The sequence below is a fragment of the Ambystoma mexicanum genome, chromosome 2p (assembly GCF_040938575.1).
Source record: "Ambystoma mexicanum isolate Mex_15411 chromosome 2p, UKY_AmexF1_1, whole genome shotgun sequence".
Taxonomy (NCBI): domain Eukaryota; kingdom Metazoa; phylum Chordata; class Amphibia; order Caudata; family Ambystomatidae; genus Ambystoma; species Ambystoma mexicanum.
In genome coordinates, this window is record NC_090923.1 from 152,546,609 (window position 1) to 152,562,250 (window position 15,642).

Here is a 15,642-nt window from a genome sequence, read left to right on the forward strand (position 1 = left end):
GTGTGTGCTCCATGCATAGTACCCCTATTTCTTTCCATGACCAGATGCCACTGGATATTTCGGTTTTATCACTGAAATATCAAAAATATACAGCCAACATTGTCTGTAAATTATTTACAAAACTATGATTGTAATAGCCTTACCTTATTTGGGCAATACACTGATCCAAGTCATCAGTAATTTCCATAAGCCAGCCTTGCTTATGGCGCTTCGTCAGCGCAGCTTCGTCAATCTAAGGAAGAGAAATACATTTCAACAGTCCAAAAATATTGAAGAATTCTAAAAACAGCCAGCAGTCACCGAGCCTGTGGCTTTGTGCTAGATTTTCTGTTATTTCCTTATGAATCAACAGGCGTCCATGCATTTCCAGAGCAGTCCTTCCATATGGGCCAGATTATGGTGCCCCATATCTCGCCTTGCTGTCCACAACAGCTTCTCAGGACACCTGCAGGTTCATGGTGATCTAGCATCCAATACTGTATTTGTATTTTTATTCTTTATATAGCGCCTTTATCCAAAGCACTTTACATGGTAGATCAACGGTATATAAAAACAGTGGTACAAATCATGGTTCAGCAACAGCCAGTAACAATCAGGGTACTGAAGCAGAGGTTTTAGGGAGGAACGGAACAAGGAGTAAGAAGTAATAGAGAGAAGAGACAGAGGGAGCATGTTCCAGTGAAGATACTGGGGAAACGTGTATGTGGCCTAAAGGAGCAGCAATGCCCTTTCTTAAATGGAGTTCCAGAGCTCTTCTGGCTCAGGAAGGAAGCAGCCAGGCCTATCAAGATTAGAAATACCTACACCATTTCAGAGGGGAGAAAGGAACATAAGTCATGCACATCAGTAGGGAGCATCAGTAAAAGTGTATGGAAAGCCTTCATGCCAGCCCCATGTTTTCCCCTTTGGAAGGCTGCCCAGCACCATTCACAGCCTTTCTCCTGTGAAATGTCCATCACACATTGGATGGATGTAGGGGCAGATGAGACTAGCGATTCAGGGTTACTGCGCTACTGCAAATGGCAATGTTAGCAGGGGTGGACTGGCTATAGGGAACTCTGGAGATGTCCTGTATGACTCTGTACCCTCGGCCTCTTTTGCATGATAACCTATTTCATTACCAATATTCCTCATAAGAAAAGGGTTGGACTTGCTGAAAATTAATTCCAGGTCCTCCTATGAATCCTAGACCACCCCTAAATGTTAGGACCTGAAATACTTGGTATATGCAATTAACTACAATACAGCTAGTTTCCATTGTCATGTTAAATCATGTATTACTGAGGAGAAAAAAAAAAGTCAGAAGTGGCCCCATTCTGTAAGAGCATTGTTACAAGCACTGTTGCGTTGGTGCGTAGTACGGTGGCGGTGCGGCTTGACTTTGTGACTGCGGGAGAGGGTCCTTTCCTCAAATCTCCCAGAGGCTCGAGAGTCTGAGAGTCCGAGAGCGCGTCTGTGGGCTGATGGGGAGCAGCGCTTGCAGACGAGCAAGCTGTGAGAGGAGGCTACCCAGCGAGAGGGAGAGCTGATAGCTGGGTGAATTGTGGAGTGAAGCTGCAGGTTTCTCTGGCTGCCGCCCGTCGCCTGCCGCGGCTGCCACCCGTCGCCTACCGCGGCTGCCACCCGCCGAGGTATTATTATTACCAGTCAATAGGCGGCTGGCTCACTGGTGTGGAAGATTTCCTGCCCACCCTCCTCCTTTTCTCCCCACTCTCTTTTGCCCAGTGGGGTAAAATTGAAAAGACAAGTGGTCCTCTGTGGTCACTTGCAAGGTTGGTAGGTTGGGGAAGCTCTGGAAGGCACTCTGATAGCGCACTGGTTGAAATACGTGCATGGCAAATCTGTCAATTTTTCAACTTCCCTCATTAAGTTGGAACAGGAGTCCAATGAAAGAAAGGGGCAGTGATCTATTTTAGGGCAAGTCTGGCCATATATAACTTCTATTATTAGCTGGTGTATTATTATGAGTGGGAGACTGGGGGATTATCATCCTCTTTGATCCCGCTCCTATCTAAGCACTCACCGCGGCGAGGAGGTTTTCTTATAAGCACTAACCGGTCTGTCAATAGATCTGGACATGCAGCATCTACTCTGCTGCTAATAAAGTTGCACCTTATTCAACGCAACATATTTTTTGACTTCTGCCTGAGCACAATTGCGGATAGTAAATTCTTGTAATTGTTGATTTAGGCTTAATATTTCTGTTTGTGTTGAGTATTACTTACCACCTCATATTCATAGTGATTAAGTCTCCTAAAGCACGAAGTGCAAGAACTAATTATAACTTGAGAAAGGGAAATTCGAATAAAGTGCATAATGGGAGTCAGCCTTTGAACGCAACAAATTATGAGGACATGGATAACAATTCATTATTAGACCTCTGCTTATCCATACAGAGATCAATGGTGCCGGCTCCAAGGAACACTACTGCTGATAATTCAATGGGGTTACCCCAGAAAGCAGTAGCTATTACAATTGAGGCGCAGGTTCTCCAGCCGGCAAATAGTTCCTCTGTTGTTCCTTGCACCAGTCGTTTATCAGAGTCCCCTAACCTCCAGATTGACATTCAGGATACGTAAAACCCGTCAGAAGATCCTATAAATGACTTATCTCGATCTAATGCCACTGCAATTGCCGATTTACAGTCATGAATGTCTTCTTTACAGTTCGCACTAAAAATTCTTCTCAAACCGAGTGGGTGAATTTATGTGAACATGGTATTACAGCTCAACTTACCTGATCCAGACTTTGTATGCGATACAGAATCTGAGAAAGAACAGGCTATTTCAGAGGCCCCATTGGATATTGAGGTACCTGTATTACCTGTGGAAGAACAAAGAACTTACCTTACTAAAAAAACGCAGAATGGCGAAGAGAGCAGCAATGAAAGATGTACTGGTGGTGGTGGCGGCATCCCCTCTAATACAGCCAATCCACAGCAAACATCGAGAAAGGCTAAGAAGAGAGCCCTCAAGGCTAGAAAACGGCAGACAAGGGGCACTGGGACACTAACTAGTTGGATCCTAACTGAAAAAGTTAATGAAATATCCATCGTTAGTACTAACAGCCAAGGTACTGCCTCCTCTGGAAACTCCCTCACTAAAGATAATCAATTTTCTACCCCTCATAAGAATACCTCAAGATGCAGTCAAGAGAGTTTTGACTCTGACTTGGAAAGTATAGAGGAGTCAAGAGAGGAAAGTAAAGTGGAGAACAAGATCTGTTTAGTGAAGAATCTTAACCAGAAAACAAGTGGCAAGCGGCTACCCGAGGGCCTATGCTTGCCAAACTGCATTTAATACCACAACAGAGTAATTCTCTGAGGATTTTTCTTTTGTTGAACGCTAACATTCCTCTAACCCTAATGTGACAGCTTTGCACTGCAAGGTCTTGCCTTCTGTGCAACTGATACGGAAACACAGGAACAGCCTTGCCCAGGTGGGGCTGGGGGTGGATGTTAATCCTGATGACATTGATCCGCTGATAATCACGAGGTCCAAGCCCTCTAAGGATAATAAAATCGGAAAGCCTATATTAACCACTGGGAATAATGTACAAATGAGTGCTATCCAGAACACTCTCGTGGTTAGCTGATACCTTACCCTTGGTGATGAATTAACCTTGAACTTTTACATTGCTGACCTGGAACACCAGCGGTTTCAAATATTTTATGGTAACGAATGGTTCACTTCCGCTTATTGTAGAACACTCTTATTATGTTGCAGAAAACCTGGCTACACACTCTTATTATAATAGATGGATATCCGTTATGTCACACTCCAGCAATAAAGGACAATTTGGAAGACCTTATGGAGGACTAATGATTGGGGTGGAAAAATCAATTGCATCAAGAGAAATACCCACTACCTATGAGGACAATATTAATGGTGTGGAGGTGGTTATTTCTATGAAAGATAAAATGGGTGAAATTATTGTTGGTCAATCTATACAATCCCCATGGTGCAACTGGCACAGAACGAATTCAAGACTCTTTGCAGGAGTTGTGTTTATGGAGGAGTGAATCGGAAAGTAATTATGTTATGCTTGCTGGCGATTTTAATTGTCAAATTAAAGGAGGCGAGGGAACTATGAATAATGAATTGCTATATCCGCTCTCTCACATGCTACATAATTGTGATGAGGAGGGAGAGAGGTGGCTGTGTTTTCTGAAAAAATGGGATCTTGAAGTCATTAATGGGCGCACTCTTAGTGACCGTCCGGGGAAATTCACCTGGAGGGCGGGTGAGGTGCGCCGCACCCTTGACTATGTTTGCACTAGTGCTGATGTGGCATCCTTAGTAAAAGATATGAAAGTTTTGTAAAACGATTGGAGCGATCATGAGGTTCTGAGTTTACATCTGGAAAGCACCATGAGCCCTTCCCCGGCGATACCGACTGGCAATACTCTAGTTAATCATGCAGACACACGATTAGTGTGGTCAGGAAAGAATATTTTAAAGGCTTGCCAAGACAGTGAAGACTGGGAGATATGGCACCAGAATTTATTTAATTCCATGACCCTAGAGGACATGGAGGGGTGGATTTATGCCTTTACGGGCAAGTATGCAACCAAATAACTACCATGTCCTATTTGGGAAGTGGGCTCTATTCCGATCTATGATCGAGTAATCAGAGATGCCAAAAGTGAACTCAGAAGTGCAATACGTAAAATAAAGACTACCACTAGCTCCATGATTGTGGCTCATAGTAAAATCAGAGAATTAAAGAATCAAAATAGGTCATGGTCGAAACAATGGAAAAGAACAAAAAAAAACTGAAATGCTGGCAAAAGACAGTGCAAGTTATTTGTTCAAGAAATATCCGTAATATCTGGGCTCTACTCGGTGAAGTGAGAGGGAGCAGGTTAACTTCCCAAATCAATCCCATAAATGCTGAAGAATGGGCGAGATTCCTTGAAAAGCACAATGGGAATATGATGGAGACTTCTGAATGGCCATTTATTGATAAGCAGACCCCCCCCCCCCGCCTTTTACAGTAAGCGTGGTTGAACTCCTGGACAAAATCTCAAATCTTAAGGCTTCACGTGCACCAGGACTCGCAAATATAGTCATGAAAAACAATCCTATCTTCTGGGCAAATTTATTAAAAATCTTAATTGAAAAGGTTCTCAAAGAAGGCAGAATTCCTGAAACTTGGCAGACTGCAATATTAGTTCCTGTATTCAAGAAGGGGAACAGATCTAATCCGAACTATAGACTACTGTCTATGTTGGACTGCTCGGGGAAAATGTTCTCTTTGTTATTACAGAAACTTCAAACTTGGGCTGAAGGAATAGGGGTATTACACCGCTTCCAAAGCGGTTTTAGGGCCGGATTCTCTGCTGCACATAATCTTTTTATTATGAATAGCTTAAGGGACAAAGCCTTATTACCAAATAATCCCCCACTGTAGCCTTATATGTTGATTTTAAGGCGGCCTTCAATGTCAACAGGGAGAAGCTGTGGAGTAAGCTAAGAGGAATGGCTTGCCCTGTGGGGTTGCTTTATTACTTACAGCTTCTTCACTGCAATACCTTAGTCCAATTAAGACTGGACGGCAGCGGAACTACTACCAGACCTATAAACAACTTAGGGGGTGACACAGGGATGTGTTACTGCACCGACCCTATACGATTTATTTGTATCCGACATCCCTGAGTTTATTAGAGCTGCTCATACCTGTCCCCCGAAAGTGGGTACCAATCATTGCCTGGTAATGGCGTACACGGAGGATTTGGTCATTTTTGACCATACATACAGCAGTCTTTTACGATCAGCAGAGCGGCTCTGGAAATATGCAGAACTGAATGAATTAGCAATTAATCAGAACAAGACGGAACTAATTCTTTGTTCACATGGGAACATTAGCCGCCCACGTATGTATGTTGGAGCCTATGAAATCCATTATACCCTCTCATATAGGTATCTGGGAGTAGAATTTGATTCTAAAAGTAATTATGATTCCTGTTCTCAAAATCGTAAAACAAAAGCTGCCCAATTAACTGCCATGATATACCAGTTCACTCGAAACTAGAGTAGGTATTCCATTTGGGCAGCACGCCAATTTTATATTCAATGCTTGGTCCCCATGGTAATATATGGATTAGAGGCGTTGGTCAGTACGAACTTAGATTGGCTACAGGTAATAGAGGGCAAGTTCTGGCATAAGCTATTAGGATTACCGCAAGGGATACCAATGGCAGTGCCGAGACTTGAACTTGGGTTGCTCTCACTGAAATCTATGGTTCTTAAAAAAAAGAGCGGAATTCTTCGTAAAAATCCATGTGAATTCTACCAATCCGTTACTGATATCACTGAGAGAAGGTATCAGTGGGAATAAACAGGTTAAGTTTACGGATGAAATAACTACACTGTTTAGGACCATAGGGTGAAAGCTACAGTGGGACAAAGATTCTGAATATCTGAAATTCCAATTGGGGGAACGATTGATGTTATGGGACTGGCACAACAACTTCAAATACTTAGAAAGTCTGAGAAGCTATGGATTCATCACACATCCGATATACGTATAAAAAAAACCTCAAGGTTATTTAAATTTGTGTCCATCAGATAATCTCAGCCATTTTCTATTACTATTACGTATTAATCATCTGCCGGTGTTAAGGGTGAATGGCTCTGAACAAGCAATTCCTAAAGCTGAACGTTTGTCGGATTTGCAAAAGGAGATCTTTATTTGAAACTGCCAGACATGTACTAATGTTATGCCCAAAATTGGGCTCATTATATATTTATGGCATTATATATTTGGGCTCATTATGGCAGTTACGTTCACGACCTGAATCACATTTAGGAAGATGAATTTTGGTAGATGTGCTTAAACACCTTGAATGACAGTCTCCATTTAGCATTATATGGAGTTTGGTGTAATGTTGATAAACGACTGAGTAATAATTAACTATGAATACTACGAGGTCTGAATAGTTGCCCAGAACAGAAACTATTTACACCCTTGGGGGGCGGAGCTCTGTTATACTCTTTCTGGAAAAAGTAAGAGGTGAAATATGAATATATGCATCACAACTTTATGATTTGAATAATTGAACAATTGATGGTTATGTACTTATCTGTTTATCTGTTTGCCTAAGTAGTTTGTCTCCTCTGATAATTTCCCTTCATTAGTATTTTAGAGAGTATTATTTATATGTAACAAGCAAAATGTTTTTTTTTTAATGTGATTATTTGGAGATGATGAATTTGCATTTTAAGGAATGACTTATGGTGTTTATTTATTGAATTATATGTGTAAAGTTTTTGTTTATAAAACTATATCACATTAAATTAAATCATGTATTAATCGCAGTGTTCACCAACTAGGGCACCTGGGCACTATACAGACTAGTTGCCCAAGGAGGGCAAGGAAGCCAAGTGTTTTAAGACAACGCCGGAAAGCCAGATGATCGCGCAGCTCGCAAACTGATAGAGGAAGGACATTCCAAAGAAGAGCGGCATTGGTTCATACCAATCACAAATGCACCCCCAAAAAGTAATACGGGCACATATGTACATGTAATACAGTACTTCATGGGCTGTGGGGTGGCCTGGAATGCACTTGCAGTGTGTGTTAATTTGTATATAGGGTGGTGAAATTGAAAATAATGCTAATCAAATGATGAAGTTTGTCAGAACAATCGCAAAAATCATGTTGTCCAGTACAGTCTGGACAGGGCTGGAGGTGGGTGGCATCCAAGCCTTTGTTAATAGTGCATCAGTAAATAGGAGAACATGTGACCATTTAATAGGGTATACTGGTAGAGACATCTGTGCTGAACAGCAGGAATATGGAGCTCCAAACTATTTTCAGTACACCTTGACTCTGCCATGCACTCCACCCCACAACACCCACAGCAGAAAGTGAAAAGGTACAGTTCCTACCTCTGCAATGACACCGATGCACCCAGCAATGACTGCAGCTTTGGCTTGAGCACCACTCATGCCCCCAAGACCAGAAGTGACAAAGACCTTCCCAGCCAAGTCATCAAGTCCCAGATATCGGCGTCCAGCATTCAACACAGTGAGCTGAGAAACGAGAACAGCCAAAGCTTTTGTTAGCACAATATCACAACTGTACATAGCTCACACAAGACAGAAGTAAGGCATACGAGGAGGGCCCTACCATTTAAGCAGAGGACCGTCACAAGCAGACTCCTGAAACACCAAGAATCCCAGATACAGAACATCCCGGGGAGTTAAGAGGAGGGGCAGAACCCCACCCCAAGTTCCCTCCAAACAATTCTGATGAGTAGAACATTCTGCTTGTCTCATTAAGCAAAAGGCAATACAGCCTGGGTAACCAGAAACTCTACTTATGCAAGAGGGTCTATATCATTCATAACTTTGCAATGCCACCTGAAGTAAACCCGACATGGATACATTGTTCAACATGCAGCCTCAACGAAAGAATGTTGAATGAAGAGATGACTGGATCGGAAGATCAAAGATGAAGAGATGACTGGATCGGAAGATCAAAGAGGCACAGGTGAACATGTTCCCATGCACTGAAGCCGAGGACATTTTTTCAAAAGGGGCACTCACAGGTTTATGTGTCGGATGGATTCTTGAATCAAGAAGCACATGCTAGTCCCAAAAACCTCAAGCTTGATGCTGGTCGCCAAGTACTGGGTCAGGATTCCCTTCAAAACGTTGGGTAGTCTAAGACCTTTGGTCCATCCCCCTAAGACAACACTAGACCCAGCAGCGCTAGAGGGACTCTGCCAACCTGATCCCCTTTCCCCATAGGGACACTCTGGTGCAGCCTATCACCCTAACGCCCCAGCCAGGAGTAGCAAGGGGCCTATATAAACTAGCCAGTCCAGCTGTTCAGATTCTCAGGAATCTTGGAGCAGAACGTAGAGATGGCCTTAGAGACCACAAAAAAGGGTATCACTATATATCCCCACCAAAAATATCACCATATACATGGTCGTCTGGAACGGCCATAGGTGATATTTTTGGGGTTTTTGGTAGTGGGGTTGTGGGGTCGTCCCCCATTCCTTTAAAAATAATGCAGGGATTACGGGGGTGGCCCCCGCAAGTTCCATGCCTTCTTATCGTCGCAAAAATATGGTGATATTTTTGTATGGCAATATTTTTGCGGGGATATTAACACATGGAAACAAAAGAAGATGTGATCCAGGTAATGTGGAAAGACTCCCGAGTGAAGAACACCCAGGAAAAAGTGGGATAAAATAAAAAATAAAAACGTGGAGGAAAACTTGTGTGAGAAGGGAGAAGGCAGGAGAAACACAGTTTAGAGTAGATATTGAGAGAGAATTGTCTTCATTGGAGAAAGGGGAGATTTTTGTGGAGCAAGAGATTCTGCAGTGGAGATCAAAAGAGCTACTGTAAAGAGATAGTCTTGCTCCTCTGGCTAAACAACGTTGTGGAAAGGAACAAATTACCTGGAGTATAATGCATGCATCATGGTCACAGAGTGGACTACCAAATCGCCAGTAGCCAACCTGGCCTCCTAAGATATGAAGGACATGCTCTTCCACCATGGGTCTGCAATATTTGGATCTCCAGATGTTGTGCACTACAACGCCCATCGGCCCTAGCCAGCTTTGCCAAGGATGGGAGTCCTAGTCCAAAACCTCTGCATAACCGCAGGTTGCAGACCCCTTTAGATCATCGCAGTTGCTTAAACAAGTGAACACTAAACTATGACAATTTCAAAGTGTACATACTACATATTGTCAGCTTTCAATGCAGAAGGTATATCAAATCCTAGATTAGAACAGCTAGCACATTTTACCAAACCCGCCATTAAAATTGTGCCATAGTACACGTAAACAGTTTCAGCCTTCCTATAGCCCGCTTGTTTAAACAGACTAACCACACAGATCTTCAAGATTGACAGACATACTTACAATAGCCTTATAAAGCCTTATATTGTTACAGCCCGTCGTTATCTAGACTAGGTCTCTGCAGGTTCCCGCAGTTACCACTTACCACGGTGCCATGGACTATCCCCTGAGGCCCGATGTAACAATAACTGCCTGCAGTCATCTGACCATACCTGCAAACAAACACAATGACATCAGTTCATTTAGAGGTCCTGGAGCACAGCACAAAGAGCCACATAGAGCCGGGGTCTCAGGGAGCAGTTGGGATCTACAGTTTGCACTCATAACACGACCAACTGCAGAAAACAATTGTCATATTTATCTCATGCATTTGGTTTGAATCACAAGCAATCAAACAAAACATAAAACACCTACTTAAAATGTCCATCTATTCTTTAAATATGTCATGAACCGGAAGGAAGTCAATATGAATGAAAATGGTTTCCCCAACTTTAGATGAGTCCAAAATGTATCAGTTTGAATAAATGCAACATTCAGTACAAATGCGCAAAATAAAGCAAACTTGCTTTAACTTTGGACAATCTTTACAAAGATTAGTCCGCTTGCCCATTTCCATTTACAAAAATTACACAGATGAAGCACTCACTTAACAAAGTTTCTAGTGCCCAATATGTCCTTGGTGGGTAATACGTTCAACCTGAAATACATAAAGGAAGCAACAAGAACTCTATTGAGGCTGGTACATTTTAACAGACTAGTATTTGTATTTTCTTTATTTATATAGCAAGCCGGGCCCATGATGATCGATGTAATACTGGTCTTCTCCGTAATCATTTTAATTTGGAATAGGAGAGTATTTGGTTGTGCTAACTTTATCCTTGCATAAAAGTTCAGATTTCGAAGTATGGCTCTCAAAACCAGTGGTTACTTTCAGTTCTGCTCTTATTACCTGAACAGGCATGGCTTGGGAAGACAAAAAAAAAAAAAAAGAAAACTTCCTAAACTCTTCCTTCCCATCCGACCAAAAACAAGTTGGAATGTCAAAGTGTGATTTCAATACCATAGAGAAATGAAGCGACTTTATTTTTTAGAGTGATGCCAGGCTCACTAATTGTCATATATCGCCCATGGAAAGTATGGAGCAGATGGGCGCTATGGAAGAAGGACTAGACTCCGAGTCACTGCAAGGTGCGGTCTAGTCTTTCTGTTGTTCTGCCTACAAGTACCGGGAAATGGAGAACACCTGTGCATTGCAACTTTCTTGCTGCCTTCGAGAGTACACCACATTTGTGCTCTGCCTCCAGTTGTTTCTCTGTGTTCCCCGTGCCTTCCCTCCCTGTTCGTCTGCCCGTGTCTTTGTTACCGCTGTTCGCGGTTTCCTCCTTCCGTTTATTTCCGCTTACCTGTTTGTTTCCTGCTTCCGCTGTTTACCCACGCTCTGCGCTGCCTTCTTGTACTCTCTCCTGCTTCAGCGTCTCATCTGCCATCGGACGCTCTCTGCTGGGAACTCTTCGTTGTCCAAGTTCTTTTGAGGACTGTACTGTTTGTGCTGTTACGCACTGTACAGTTATTTCCTTATCCACTAAGAACACTTACCAGTGCATGCTGGTTATTGAAGTACGGATACACGCCGACAACTTCCTGCCAACTACAGCTACACAATCTTCCAGGGCTTTTCGGCAAGGCTTTTCCCTGGTTTGGGATGGGCTCCCCGGAGTCCCCACTGCCGGGCTAATTGCTCATAGGCAAAGTGGCCTCCGGGGGAGCTCGCTCCTATTTCGTCAAACAGAACAAAGACAAAGACAGCATGGAGGGAAAAGCCGGAAAGCTCATCAGAAGAATCCGTAAAGACACACAGAATCATCAGGTGAGGAGTGGGCTAGTGGTAAGGAAAGTGTGATTGATAAACCTACAGAATCTGAGAGATTGCAACGCCAAGAGAAGATGGCTAGTCTTGAACAGTACCAGGAGATGGTTAACGCCATACAAGCTCTGAGGGTTGAAGTACAAACCCTGAAAACTGATAATGCCGCATTGAGGCAACAGAGAGAAGATTCCAGAGGAGAACTACCTTCTTTATCCCTACCTTGCGGTAAATTTGAGGGAAACCCCAGGAAATTAAAGGAGTTTCTGGATGCCTGCACAATACACTATACTTTTCGGCCCAAGACATACGAGTTGGATCGAACAAAAGTGGGTTTTCTAATTTCGAACTTAGCTGGTAATGCCCTAGCCTGGGCCACCCCACTAGTGACAAACTCAGACCCAACTTTAAATAATTATGGTGCCTTTGTGACATGTTTCAAAGAAAGATTCGAGAGACCTGAAGTCTTATTCTCCACCTTTGAAAACCTGTTAGACATACGCCAAGGAAACTCCGACATACAGACATATGTTACCTGTTTTCAGAAGGTGGCAAGTGAAGCAGGTTGGCCGGAAACGGCGCAGCAGGCTATTTTCCATCGGGGTCTGCATGAGGACATAAAGGACGAACTGGCCAGAGTAGCCAGACCTGCTTCATTTCAGGAACTCGTGTCATTAGTATTACAGATAGAATTCCGCATGTCTGAAAGGAAGGCAGAGAAGAAGAAGCCCCGGTCTTTAGTACCTTTCACTAGCCTACCCTCAGTTCCTGAAAGGGTTCAACACGAAGAACCAATGCAGATAGGAACTGCTAGAGGACCACTTACAGCCAACGAACGGAAGAGACGCAAGGATCTTGGACTTTGCATGTATTGTGGGTCCAACACACATTTGCTGCGAGTTTGCCCAGAAGTCCTTCCCAGAAAGCAGGGAAACGAAAGACCCCAACCTTGAACAGGGATAAGGAAGGGGAAACATCTATGCATCCCTGTGCTAATGCTCAGCCAGCTTTGATCAGCAATAACACACTGATGGTGGTTAAGATTAAGTTAGACTGGCACTCTACCAAACCCATTGAATGTTTAGCTACGCTAGACTGTGGAGCTGCCGGCAACTTTGCAGATAAGTGGGCTAATGAGCACCACCTGCCTCGACGCCCTAAGATCAAACCGATTCCAGTAGAAGGCGTGGATGGCACACCTTTGACATCCGGACCCATTTGTCAGGAAACACAGGAATTAAGGGTCAGAGTGTCAAATCATTCTGAGTACCTATCTTTCGATCTCATTCGAGCGGCTCATTTTCCAGTCATATTAGGCTGAGAAAACACAACCCAGCAATTGACTGGCAACTTAACACAGTAGAGTCCAGATCCACGTATTGTTCTCAACAGTGTTTGACTAATGAACCCGCTTTGTCCTGTGTGCTTCCAACAATACAAAATACCGTCCTCAGTGTTAATACAATTCCCATCCAGTACCTGGAATATGAGGACGTGTTCTTAGACACCCAACCGAGGAATCTTCCTCCTCATCGGAAAGAAGACTGCAAAATCGAACTAATTCCGGAGGCTGAAGTACCCTTTGGAAGGATGTTCCCTTTATCTCTACCTGAAAAGGAGGCATTGAGGGAATACCTGTCAACCAACCTACAAAATGGCCTCATACGGGAATCCTCATCGTCTGCAGGGGCATCTCTTTTTTTATCTCGAAAAAAGGAACCACGGAACTAAGACCCTGCATAGATTACCTGGGTTTGAACAGTCTGACTATACGAGACAGGTATCCTATGCCCTTAATGAAAGACATTATTGAGGCTGTCCAAGGAGCACATCTCTTTACCAAATTAGATCTACGAGGGGCCTATCACCTACTTCGTATTCGTGAAGGGGACGAATGGAAGACAGCTTTGAGGACTCCCCTGGGACACTACGAGTACAGGGTTATGCCCTTTGGTTTGGTAAATGCACCGTCCCAGTTTCAACGCTTCATGGACAAAATATTCGCAGATATGTTGTATTCCTCAGTTGTGGTTTATTTGGACGACATTCTCATATTCTCAAACACTCTGACTGAACATCGTCAACACGTCAAAGAAGTTCTCCACAGGTTAAGACACAATAGTCTTTTGGCCAAACCTGAAAAATGTGTTTTTGAAGTTACTACGGTACCCTACTTAGGATTCATCCTCTCCGAAGATCGGGTACAAATGGATCCAGCCAAAACTCAGGCTATAACACAGTGGTCCACATCCAATTCAGTTAAGGATATACAAAGGTTTTTGGGACTCGCAAACTTTTATCGTAAGTTTATACCAAACTTTTCAGACATCATCCTCCCTATTACAAATCTCCTTAAAAAAGGAGTCAAGTTTCTCTGGGACCAGAAGACGGATCAGGCATTTCAAAGGCTTAAGGAAGCATTTGTGACAGCTCCTAACCTGAGACAACCGGATCAATCCTTACCATTTATTGTGGAGACTGATGCTTCAGGAGGAGCGATTGGAGCTGCTTTGTTACAAAAGGAGGATGGGTTGGAACACCCTATAGCTTATTATTCCAGAACCCTTGGTCCCAGTGAACGAAATTACTCAGTACTGGAAAGAGAACTTCTGGCAATAAGACAGGCCTGTGAGGAGTGGAGGCACTTATTACAAGGAGCTGTTTGTCCTTTCCAAGTTCGTACAGATCACCAGAATTTAAAGGAGTTACAGAAAATGGAATGCCGAAATTCCAGACATGCCAGATGGGCTTATTTTTTTTCTCAATTTGATTTTGTAATCACCTATTTACCAGGAAAGGATAACTCATTAGCAGATGCCCTTTCCCGCAGTCAAGGGAATGACTGTGGAGGATATCAAGGTCCAGAAATTCTTCTAGCAGGGAAAAGGTTCATCAATATGGTTAATACGTTTCTTCAACAAGTACAGAAAGCCCAAAAGAATAACAGGAAGATAGACTATGGAATGACCCAAAGAGGAAATCTGACATTTATGAAAGAGGCTTTATTCTTACCCACTCAGCATCTACAACAGGCCATGGCTTGGTGCCACGATATACCATCAGCGGGACACAAAGGTCAACTTGCCACCATGGAACTGGTGTCTAGACAGTTTTGGTGGCCTACCATGAAAAAAGACAAAGAATACGTGGCTACGTGTCCCATATGTGCTCAGAATAAATATGCTTACTGTAAGCCATTAGGCTTACTTCAACAGGACGTTCTACCAGATGGACCGTGGCAACACATTTCCACAGACTTCATTGTAGACCTACCAGTTTCCAATGGACATACGGCCATAATGGTCACTGTGGATTCATTCAGTAAACTAGCGCATTTTTCACCATTGAAAGGTCTACCGACAGCAAGTATCACTGCAGAGGTGTTTCTGAAAGACGTGGTTAGGTTACAGGGTCTTCCGCAATCCATAGTCTCGGATAGAGGCTCACAATTCACCTCGAAGTTTTGGACTGCCTTGTGCAAGGTCTTGGGTATAAAAAGATCACTGTCATCAGGATTACACCGAGAGCAATGGGCAAACTGAACGTCTTAATGCAACATTGGAACAATACATTAGGTGCTTCTGTAATCAGGAGCAAAACGATTGGTTTCATCCACTTCCCATGGCAGAATTCTCTTGTAATAATACTAGACATTCCTCGACAGGCATGAGTCCCTTTTTCTGTACCTACGGTTTTCATCCTAGACACATTCCTCTGTTTGGTCCGGTGTCTACTAACATTCCCTCCGTGGACCATCTTTTGGACACCCTTCAGACCCTTCACAAAAGAACCAGGTCTAATCTTGAAACCTCCCGTCTAGAGGACTAGAAGTGGGCTGATCTCGAGCGAAGACCCAATCCACAATGGGACATTGGTACCAAGGTATGGTTATCCACCAAGTTTTTGCCCAGATGGGTACATCAAGGAAAGTTCTCCCCGTTTTATCAGACCTTTC

The 15,642-nt window shown here is 43.3% G+C and overlaps 1 protein-coding gene across 1 annotated transcript in view; it reads right to left on the reverse strand.

Annotated features, from left to right (window-relative positions):
• The window catches only part of UROC1 (urocanate hydratase 1), a 482,866-nt gene that overhangs the window by 183,298 nt on the left and 283,926 nt on the right, over positions 1–15,642 (reverse strand). Inside the window, exons 7-9 of the mRNA XM_069643013.1 lie at positions 9,969–10,035; positions 7,893–8,036; positions 144–232 (exon numbers count right to left, since the gene is read on the reverse strand). Coding sequence (XP_069499114.1) covers positions 144–232; positions 7,893–8,036; positions 9,969–10,035 — 300 coding nt within the window. The remainder of the gene's footprint in view (positions 1–143; positions 233–7,892; positions 8,037–9,968; positions 10,036–15,642) is intronic.